The sequence below is a fragment of the Pholis gunnellus genome, assembly GCF_910591455.1.
Source record: "Pholis gunnellus genome assembly, chromosome: 7".
NCBI classification, from domain to species: domain Eukaryota; kingdom Metazoa; phylum Chordata; class Actinopteri; order Perciformes; family Pholidae; genus Pholis; species Pholis gunnellus.
The window spans coordinates 5,669,715-5,680,728 of record NC_136533.1 but is presented as its reverse complement, the minus strand read 5'-3'; the positions used below and the strand labels follow the sequence as shown (position 1 = coordinate 5,680,728).

General features: G+C 41.9%; 1 protein-coding gene across 1 annotated transcript; it reads left to right on the top strand.

The window, feature by feature from the left end:
• The first annotated feature begins 477 nt into the window (after window positions 1-477).
• On the top strand, window positions 478-7,876 carry snupn (snurportin 1). The gene is made up of 9 exons (XM_079163800.1): window positions 478-528; window positions 1,338-1,502; window positions 2,165-2,348; window positions 2,577-2,681; window positions 5,462-5,558; window positions 5,898-5,995; window positions 6,188-6,265; window positions 6,652-6,732; window positions 6,840-7,876. Exons 2-9 carry the CDS (start codon window positions 1,345-1,347, stop codon window positions 7,158-7,160), a joined length of 1,122 nt encoding a protein of 373 aa, XP_079019926.1. The 5' UTR covers window positions 478-528; window positions 1,338-1,344; the 3' UTR covers window positions 7,161-7,876.
• The last annotated feature ends 3,138 nt before the right edge of the window (window positions 7,877-11,014 follow it).

The window sequence follows — 11,014 nt, the reverse complement described above, 5'->3', positions numbered from 1 at the left end:
ATAAAATATGCAAATATGCAATTTATACACAAATATGCAATGTATACACATATCTAAGTACTTCCATTTTATGCAACTTTATACTTCAGCAGGAAGTTGCACTTTTTACTCCACTACATTCATTCGACAGCCTCAGTTACTTTGCAGATTTAGATAATTGATACAAAATATAAAACAACTAATTAATTATTCTATATTACTACAGGTTAAGCTACCCAGCAATATACAAAGCGGGGTGCTTTTTCTCTTGATATTTTAACTGTATGTGGATGCTTTAGTACTTTTACTTCGGTACGATTTGAAATACAGGACTTTTAAGAGAGTATTTATAACCAATAGGATTGTTACTTTTACTTCAGTTAAAGATCTGAGTAGCTCTTCGAACACTTAATACATCTATGAAGTGCAGAAGTCTGCTCCGTAAAACTCCGGGTTAGTTTTCAGTATTTAGTCGGCCAACTAGAAGTCTCCGTTGGTGGGAAAGATGACAGCGTGACGTCTCAGCAGCAGCCTCCCTGAATGTCCAAGGTATCTATTTAGCTAATGATGTTATTGATGCTAATATCTGACTAAACCTGTTGTCAAGGTAGTTAGTTATTTTGGGCCTGATACTTAGGTGTAGCTAGTAGACATTTAAAGCAGTAACGTAACTGTCTAGGTTCAGTGTTGCGCACAACTGGTCCGGCTAACTGTATGCTAGCAGGTTTAGCACAGTGCTAGCTGCGAGCAGGTTTAGCACAGTGCTAGCTGCGAACGTGACTAGCTAGCTTAACTGGCTATACGTAGCAGTCCCCGGGCTTTTTGAAAAATCTTGTATCACCCGTCTGAGAAGACCTCTGTCGTCTGGGTGGATTTATTATGGCTCCATGTGCAAATATTACAGTGATGACAACACAACGTTATATTAGGTTGTAGCACCAGCTAACGTTATTTCAGCGTGTAGCTTCTCTTTACTTTTAATGGAGCAACAACTCATTTGTGGAGCCACATGTCGAGGGTGCAGACATGATAAATGTAGAAACTTTACACAATATGATGTTGACAATGGCTGGCCATTAATGTGTTTATACTCTTACTGTAACTATGTTATTGTTACTGTCACAATATAATAATGGTGGTACTAAAGCCAGGTGTATTTTGATAATCAATCAGATTTGTTTAGGTAATTTGTGAAGCTTTTATTGTTTGAGCTTCTTAAAAGTAAGGATCTGCAGCTTTTGGCAAAACAAGCAATTTGAAGGTATCACCTTGGACTTTGGGACTTTTACAAATGTTCAAGCACACAAAAGTAATGTCGGTGCAAATCTAAAGAATAGGAATTCTATTGATTTCAACAGAGCCCCCATGGATGACCTCACCCAAGCCCTCTCGGCCAGCTTCGCTGTGTCCAAGGAGCCCAACAGCACCGCCGCCCCCCACCCTCGGCTGGCCCAGTACAAGAGCAAGTTCAGCGTGCTGGAGCAGAGCGAGCGAAGGCGGCGCTTCCTTGACCTGCAGAAAAGGTAGATATCGTATTCTTTCACAGTATGGAGCATGTCTCTTCTTGATTAGATGTTCTCCAATCTAGAGTCACAGATTACATAAAAACAAGGATTTGCAGCCCTCATTACTTCTGCTTTGCACCATGAACACATGTTTAGCACCGCTACTACTAAATGATGTAAGACGATACACCGGAGACCTTTTCTCCATTCACTTCTGCTTTGTACTGTTCCAAGCTGCACACTTAGGACAACAGGAACAGTCGGATACATCCAAGACACGCTAATGCTCTAGAAAGCACTTTAAAGATGTCTTCCTCCCAGCTTGACATGATCGGTGAACTGAAGAATGCAGGGTGTGTAGATGCACTGATGTGTGATCCACAAATCACTTATAGGTGCTCTTTGGATCCTTAGGTGTACTGTGCTTATTTAATCTTGTGAAGGGCTCATTGCATGAGTGGAATATGGTCTAAAAAAAGTATAAAATGCTCTTCTCCTTCTAATAAAATCAAAAGCACACTGTAGGGTTTGTGCAGAAGTAAAATGCCTTTCTTCTACGTGGCAAAATGAACTTGTTAGAACCGACACGTCTTCATCAGGGTGTGCAGTTTTGTTTCAATGTTTAGAGCGACTACCATGCCTTACCTACAAGTTAATCACGGCGATGTTTTCATCCTCAGTAAAAGGTTAAACTACGTCAACCACGCGCGGCGTCTGGCCGATGGCGACTGGACGGGGGCAGACAGCGATGGAGAGGAGGACATGGAGAAAAAAGAGGAGGGGGAACGGGAGCAAGACAGCCACACGGAGGAAGAGGGGATGGAGATTGAGAAGAGGAAGCTGCCCAAGCATTATGCGAACCAGGTCTGCGTTTGGTGTGATATTTCCCAGAGATATTGTTCATAAATGACAGCACGTGTGCTTTTCTGTTTCATTCTTCCTCTGGGCCAGCAGAGGGCACAGGAGTCTCTAGAATGGCGGCCTAACAAGCCAAACAGATTTTGAAGTTATCGTTCTTGGACTGTTTGAATACAGTGTTGATGAAGATGAAATGCTGCTTTGCTGTTAACAGAGTTTGTCTTCCTCCTTCAGCTCATGCTGTCGGAGTGGCTGGTGGATGTGCCGTCAGAACTGGACACCGATTGGACGATGGTGGTCTGTCCTGTGGGGAAAAGATCTCTCATTGTTGCCTCCAAGGTAAGAACACGTCGCTGCCTTTCTGTTGTTTCACAGGATGTCTTACTGCTGTCCCTGGTTCAGCGAGGAGGAAGATGATTATTTGAAGGCACGACATTGATAAGCCACCACATTTACTACCCATCAAAAAAGCTGCTCGCTGCTCGTTATCGGCTTTTGAACTAGTTTCCACCTCCTCTCTTTTTTGATGGCTCTGATCAAAAGTCTGTCCACTTCTGAAATGTGATTAACATGAATGTAGCAGCTCATAATGTAATCATTGTGAGTGCAATCATGTGGAACAATTATGGGGGGGGGGGGGGTGTACAGTTTAGGCTGCCGGAGAATAAACGCTACAAGCCGAGGCCGCTTGTCAAAGTGAAGAGAGTTCGTCAGGCTCACTTAAGGTTGATACTGTAAAGATGTGCGCTCATAGGACCATGTCGATCATTACAGGCAGTTTTATAAAAATAAAATAATGCAGATGCATTTATAGAGCCACTGCTATATAGTTTTAAACATGTAAAAACATAAGTGTCACATAACTACAAGAACATGATGCAAAAAGAAAAAAGGGTTTGGCCAAGAAGTGTTGAGAAAATATAAAACAAGAAGTGACAAAAGCACAGTTTGTACTGACCACATCGTGTCTCACCCTTCATTTGGAAATCCGTGCTCATGTAAACATGAATTAGACAACGTCATTAGATTGCAATACAGGAACAAAAAGATGGATGAGACAGAAAAGAGATTAATATATCGCTGGAAAGACGTACACAAACGTTTTTATTAGTGTCTAAAGCTGTAGTTAATACGGCAGTGGATCCCATTTGCAGCTGTGCTGCAAGGAAACTATTTGGAATAAAAGCTGAATAATGGTTATAAAGCTTTATGAAATATTTGTGCTGTAGTTTCTTTGCACTTTGCCTGTTCTGCAGCTTTCCTGGTGTCTCCCTGTCAAGCTCACAGAAACAGGATTATCTTTGATTTAATAAGTTTAGTCAATGAACAAAACGCCATTCACTGTTTCTCAGAGGCCGCAGCTATTTCTCCAATATGCTTGTTTTGTCTAACATTGTAAAACTAAAGATATTAATTTAAGACTCGTATATAACAAAGAAAACCAGCAAATCATCTCATGTGAGGAAATAGAATATTTTTTGCTTAAAAATGTATCTAAATAGTTGCCGGTTCATTTTCTGTAAATCCACTCATGTTCGCAGGTTACTGATGTGAAGTTAATCGGTCCGACCTCATGAGCTACTTGGCTCCTAGACGAGCTATTGTTGACTCATCGAAGGACCCGAGTCATCAGCAGACGCACTTTAACTTCATTCATAGAACTCATCTGACCCCACAAAACATCATCTTATGAATCTTAACTCTTCTTCAATTTGTGATCTCTGACCAGACAATCGGATGAACTCATTCATGCACATTTTTTGGGACTGCAGAGAAGGTGAAGATGCTAAATATTGATGAACCTCGCTCTCCTATTATTTTACTTCTTAACCATAAGTCGACTCTAGCGCTGGCTTCTTACAGAGATTGAATAATGTTAGCTGGCCTGACTGCTGCCATGTTGGCCCTCCACTGGCAACCAACCTCACACTGGATGACTACTCACCTTGAGATCATGAATGTGAGGGTTTCTGTAGCCAAAATGCACGGCGCCAATGAACAAAAACATCCCCTGGGACCTGGGCAGAGATACTAAGTCATGTTGATTGTTAGTTTACTTGGAAGTAAAGATTTAGAACCCACAAAGGAATATTGTTTTGTGGTTTGTTTCACAATCATTAACTTGGCGACCGTTGTTAAAGACGGTTAATCTAATTCACAGATTGCAATCTGAAGGCCTTTATCCTGCAGTCAACAGCCATGGCTGCAACTCTGATAGTCCAGTTTTTTCTTTGTTGAGTGTGTTGGAGATTGTCTTGAGTTCCTTTTGAAACAATTTACCTTTTTGTTTTTTTTGCTTGTGGTCCTCTTAATAACCGCACCACAAAGTTGTGAATTTAAAAAATTGTCCATCGTGGCAAACAGATTTGGAACCTTTGGGTTTGAATTTACGTTGTCGCCATGTTGTCAGTTGTTTGGGTGGAAAAAATCCATATTTGGGACATGAGTTGGAACCAGGGTGAGAAAGCATCGTTGCATAAATAATACTCGGCTCTCAATAACTTCTTGCTGATGAACTTGTTAGAACTTTGGGGGGTTTTCCGGTTCACCTTTAGGATATTGCATGTGGTTTTTCCTGTGGTAGTGTTGAATGTTAAACTATTGCTTCATTTACCTCGTATTGTATTCTTTTTGTGTTTTAACGAGTACTGAAAAGGCTCGAGGCAGCATTAGATGACTGGTAGCTCAGCTACTACGTGCCTGTTCAGTCATACTGGCCCAAGACTACAGGGTTCCTCTCTCAGCGCACACTAGAGTCACTCCACACCATTTGATGCAACCATCCATCTCGTCATAGAGACAGTCATCTGGATCCTCATTCAGTATTTCACATCTTGACCTCATTGGCGACAGATCTTTGGAACACCACGGCGCAGCGCTCTCTACGAAACCGATGGTTTGAGGATAACTGAATGAGACGAGTTTCATCACAATCATTTGTTACAGTTACCCAGCTCTTTTACTCTTTTATCTTCAAAGGTCCTGCTGTGGGAACTTCAGGTGCTAATGCAACAAGTTGATTCATAAAATATCCACATACGTGATGGGATATTTCTAATAACGCTGGGCAATAATTCAGAAGTGATGTCCTCATCAGATTGCTTCTTGTTTCCCTGAAGGGCTCGACTGCAGCGTACACTAAAAGCGGCTACTGTGTGAACCGTTTCCCCTCCCTGCTGCCCGGTGGGAACCGACACAACTCAGCCATGGGGAAAGGTACGTGGGCCTGTTGTGTGTGTGTGTGTGTGTGTGTGTGTGTGTGTGTGTGTGTGTGGAGCGCAGTGGTGCACTGTAGTAGATGCAGTGCATTGAGAAACACTTTAAAAACCCTTAAAACGTAATTATCACATACAGGCTTTTTAGAAGAGGGAGGGGAGATAACAGGTTTTCAAATATATTTACAACAGAATATATGAGGTCATTTTGTACTACGAGGCTGAAAACGCCTCACTGCCTTTTTCATTTAGTAAATAAGAGTTGAGATAGTAAGTGATTATAAATAAGCTTTACAGTAGTGTATTCCGTAAATGGCCCTTTTGTGCGTTCCCCGTGCAGACTACACGATCCTGGACTGCATTTACAGCGAGGTGGACAGAACGTACTACATCCTGGACGTCATGTGCTGGAGAGGCCACCCGGTCTACGACTGCCCGGTAAGACTGGCGTCTAATTCTCCAGCAAGCAATCCGGGAATGCTTGTCTAATTGCTTATGTAGCACAGTCTGGGCCACAGATGTGCTTTTTTTTTTTTTTCTGCTTTTTTTTGCCACGTTGCCCATCTTATTGGCTCGGTATGCAAAAAGGAGCTTTTTTTTTTGTTTACAGTACTTGTTTCTCATCAACAGACTGAGTTCCGGTTCTACTGGCTCCAGTCCAAAGTGCAGGAGACGGACGGCCTATCAGAAATCGCCAAGCGCAACCCTGTGAGTCGCTTCACTTCGTGCCCCATTTTGTCCTTCCTCGCTGCTATTTGAGATACTTCAACATGTTGATTCAATCTTGGCTTTCTGCATGTTGTGTTTGCTGCACCTTATTTACACATAAGGGATAAATAAAGTCCTGAACTTGAACCTTGAGACAAAGGTAAATTAAAGGCAAACGTCCATTACCGTCTCCGGTACTAATTGTGCACTAAAGTGATTCTTGCACACAAATCTAGATGATTATGGGGTGGTGCGGCCAAGCAGGAGCTACATCAGGCTTAGCCTTTGAGGAGTAAACTCACCACTGAAGAGCATGTTTCTCACATTTGATAAGAAGACAAACTGTGTTTGGAACTAACAAACTCGGGTTTTGTTTGGTCCAACAGTTCCGGTTTGTGAGCCTCCAGAGCATCGACTGCACAGCGGAGCTGATTCAGAAAGCCCTGGCTGCGGAGTACAGCTTCAGCGTAAGATAACTTTTCTTTTCCTTCAACTCTTGCGACACCTTACTGCTGCTCATCACAAGTCAGATAAATCGTCTTTTTATGAAACGCATACAAATTTCCTGCCGCAGGTGGACGGTCTGCTCTTCTACCACCGGCAGACCCACTACACCCCCGGCAGCACCCCTCTGGTGGGCTGGCTTCGCCCCTACATGGTCACCGACATCCTGGGCATTGAGGTCCCCGTAGGACCCCTCACCACTAAACCCGAGTACGCCAGCGAGCAGCTGCAGCAGATCCTGGAACACAAAAAACCATCAAGTGAGGTCCGCCCGGCCAACAGCAGCGGAGGCTATGAGTTAGAGTACCTGTCCACGCCAAGCCAGGGCGGCGGGGAAGCTGTGAACTTCTTGAACCAAAAGCCAATACGGGAAGCCACCATGGAGGCTTAACGAGATGCAAATTGCTAACTCTGTGTTTCTGAGTGGTGGCGGCCCACATATGGCTCTTTAGAATGTCTGCTGAATGGTTTTGCCGATCTGGCCAATTGTAAAGCACGGCTAATTCTAATCCGGCTCTGCTCAGGACGCCCTCAGAGTGCAGATTAGCAGAGCTATGCAGTGTATATATGCGTTTTTTAAACTCTGCCATTTACATCTTGTACCTGTTGCAGAACTCCGAAACAGATCGGTGTCTTTGAGAGTAATTGCACAATATTTAGCCACTAAAACGACTTAGTCGCGGTCTGTGACGCAGCTTCCTTCCATAACACCATCGCATACGATCAAAAAGGACGAAAGGTTTCTTATGTGAGATGCAGTGTGCGGCGAAGTGCAGCGATAAATGTTGTGGTGAAGTGTTATTCTGCCACGCTGCACTTAAAGCGAATAATGCACAAGAAACATCTTTACTGTTGTCAGTGGTTTCATCGCTGCGTACCCACCGAAAGAAAATACAGAAATCTAATTTTTTAGCAGCCAAAAAGGAGAGCGGCGCTCTGTGTTTCGGATGGTGAGGTGTCGCTGACTGGCCACACCCTGTAAGTTGCGATCAATGCAGAATGGCAGCAGAGACGTGGACTTTTACAATTTAATGTTCAATTTCAAAATTGTTTAGAATATGTTTTAAAGCGTATGTTTCTAAATAAATGTTTTTTTATTAGCCTGCACTGTGTTCCCAAGTTTTTTTTTTAAAGGTCTATTTCTGAATCGGTTGAACGCTCTTTTAGAGACATTCAATCCTCTCTTCAAAAACTGTTGAAATTGCAAAATATTTCTTTAATTGGATTCTGGCGGTTTTTCAGCACTTGTTTTTGGAACAATCTAATTACAAATGTATACATCTCAGGGAATGATTATGTAAATGTTATTACTAAACAAAGCTAGATACACAATTATATTAGATTATAATTTACATAGTTTATTCATACAATAAAGTGGAACATCTTTTAGCTGTGATTCTTTAAACCCTCTGCAGGAACACCTCAGACTTCACATGCACTGTCACTATAAGTGCACGCTGCTGATGTTCCAGTATATGGTGAGATGTGACTCATTCTGCTGATAGCAGCGCACATCAGCATTTCTCGTCCCCTCTGCGCTGAGCTTAGTGTGCCATTTGCATAACTGAAGAGCTGGGCGGAAATCGTCAACCGGAAAAGACGTGAAAGTGTCTGGCAGGGTCGGTGACACGAGAAACACACACCTGAGATCACTGCCTCAGGGTCAGCGGAGCTGAGCTGCATGAAGTAGTTTACAATAACTTAGCAAGGCAGCCAACCTCCTTTTCTACTTCCTTTTTGTTGCACCTTTTCTTTTTGTGAGAATAGTTTGAAGTAAAGTTGCTTGTGGAATGATTAGTCATGTGGTTTTAAAGGTAGCTGAGGTAAAAGTGTTAACTTTAACTCTCCACCCTTTAGATCCTTTGACTTTTTTCTAGTTCCATCACATTATAACATTCCCTTATACCTCAGATGTAGTATAGCATGTTAACATGTTAAACTAAGATGATAAAAGGGTAAACATACCTGCTGCTCACTAACATGTTAACAATGTCAGTGTCAACATGCTGATGTTAGCAATGCTAACCCCAAAGAGCTACAGCACTGGCTTGGCTGTCGACTCTAAATCAAAATTTTACAGCATTCTAACATTTTATCTAACATTAACTACTTTTGATGTCTTGGTTTGTCAAGACATACATTTAAGAATACACGGCTGTCCATGGGGGGGGTGTACAAGTTTAAGCTGCCTGAAGAGTACAGCATGTTGTGCATTTGAAGATACATCTTTCTAGAAACATCTTTCAGCTTAAATGTCCAGAAGTCCCTCAGTAAAAACTGCTTTATAGAAAAGTGTATCGTCTCTACTTGCAGCTTCACTAGACCAGCATGCACTGCAGCTAAAATACAAGTTGTGTTTTTGCGACTACTTCATCTACGCTGGAAACTATTTTTAAAAAAACTTGTTTTCTCCTTTTCTTGCTCTTTCGATGGTATCGCTATTGCTCTCACCACCTACACGGAACATAGGTGAAAATACCACATTCACCGCCCCTCTGTGGGGGATTTAACTTATTCTGGGAAACGTAGGAGATCTCTGAAGTAGAGGGAGGTGCACAACGCTGCTGAAGGAAACTCTTGGTAAACCACAATTACAATATGTGATCACGCAATAACTCCTGGAAAGCATTAAACATCACTGATCTAAACGGATCTAAAGTAGTAAAATATCCTTTGGATGATGCTTCAGAAAACACGTGTGCAAATTCAAATGTCTGCAAAAAAGGGTCCAAAGTGTTTGACTCCTCCAGACTTTTAGTATTTGACAAATGTTTGACAAATGCATTTCATCGAGTACAGTCGGATGTTTTTTTTTCCTTTCACATTCAGTCACCGCTAAGCCGAGAGGGCTGCGGAAGAGCGCGAAGTCAGGCATGTGGTTACTGCAAGAAACCAGCTATTAGTCAGCAGCACCGATCACTTTCCAGGAACTGAGCACCTGTTACACTTTTCAGAGCACGCTCAGTCTCCCACACATGAGTGTGTACACACACACATATTGCTACTTCAGGCCTCTCTGATCTCTATGTAAACTCCTGTCACAACCCTTCTAAGGAGGTAGATTTGTGTTTCTCCAGACATCTGATGTTTAGCCTGCGTGGTAACTTGGCCTACCTGTACCGCTAAAGTTCACCAATTAACAATATATTAAATTGCCTTGTTTATTGTGTGCTAAAACCAGAGTGTAACCTGTAAAACCACAGTGTGTTGCTAGACTTCTGTTTTTATTAATTAGTGAGTTTTAGAGGTGCTTGTAATGGGATTGTTTTTGCCCCCCAGACAGTCAGGCTAGCTGTTTCCTCTTTTCCAGTCTTTGTGCTAAGCTAAGCTTACTGGCTTGCTTTATATTTAAAGCGCAGACACGAGAGTTGTATTGATCTTCTCATCGAACGCTTGGCAAGGTAGCGAATAAGCATAATTCCAAAAATGTCGACCTTTAACCTTTAACAGTTCAGTTATATTTGTTTTTATTTATTTTATTTTTTTAACTGCTGCCACAAAGCTTCCTTTACACTGCCACAGTATCATTTTAACTTTAAGTTTTGTGTAAAACAAATAACATCTTTACAGCTTTACTCAAAAAAACAATCAGAATCAAACTTCACAATGTGAAGTTATTAAGAAGCATTAAAACTCCCAAATTCTCAGACACTGTACTGAGGACATGAGCTCCTGTCTGACGGTAGCTGAGTCCACAATGTTCACACAGTACATTTGTGATTCTTATGTTTTTCAATTTGATGTGATTTTCATGCAGCCTTAGCATAAATATTAGTAATTTTAGACTTATTAAATGGTGCCTGAAGTGGCTCATGTTGAACCATTGACATCCACACACTTACGTAAACAGATGTTTTGGGGACGATGAAAAACGTTCTCTCTCCTCAGCTTTTAGTAACCAGTACAGTGAGTTAAATCAGGCCTTCATCTCTTACACGTTTGATTTTTTTTGTGTGCGGGTGGACATAACGTGGGCAGTGCTTACTGAGCCAATCACATTTCCCAACTGACATGATGTCAGCTAGTTTGACAGGAAGTCTATTGTTGTCCGCTCCCTTTTCACTTTACTTTTCAAGCGAGACTTTCTCACGCCTTATTATTTACAGTTCGCCTATTCTGGGATCTATTTTTATTCATTTTTGTGGAAAGAAAACATAAACGGCATGTGAATGTACCTATAACTGCCGACCTCTTCTTACAAAAACACTTGATGTCAGAAGGCTTTTCCTTATTTAACTGTAACAA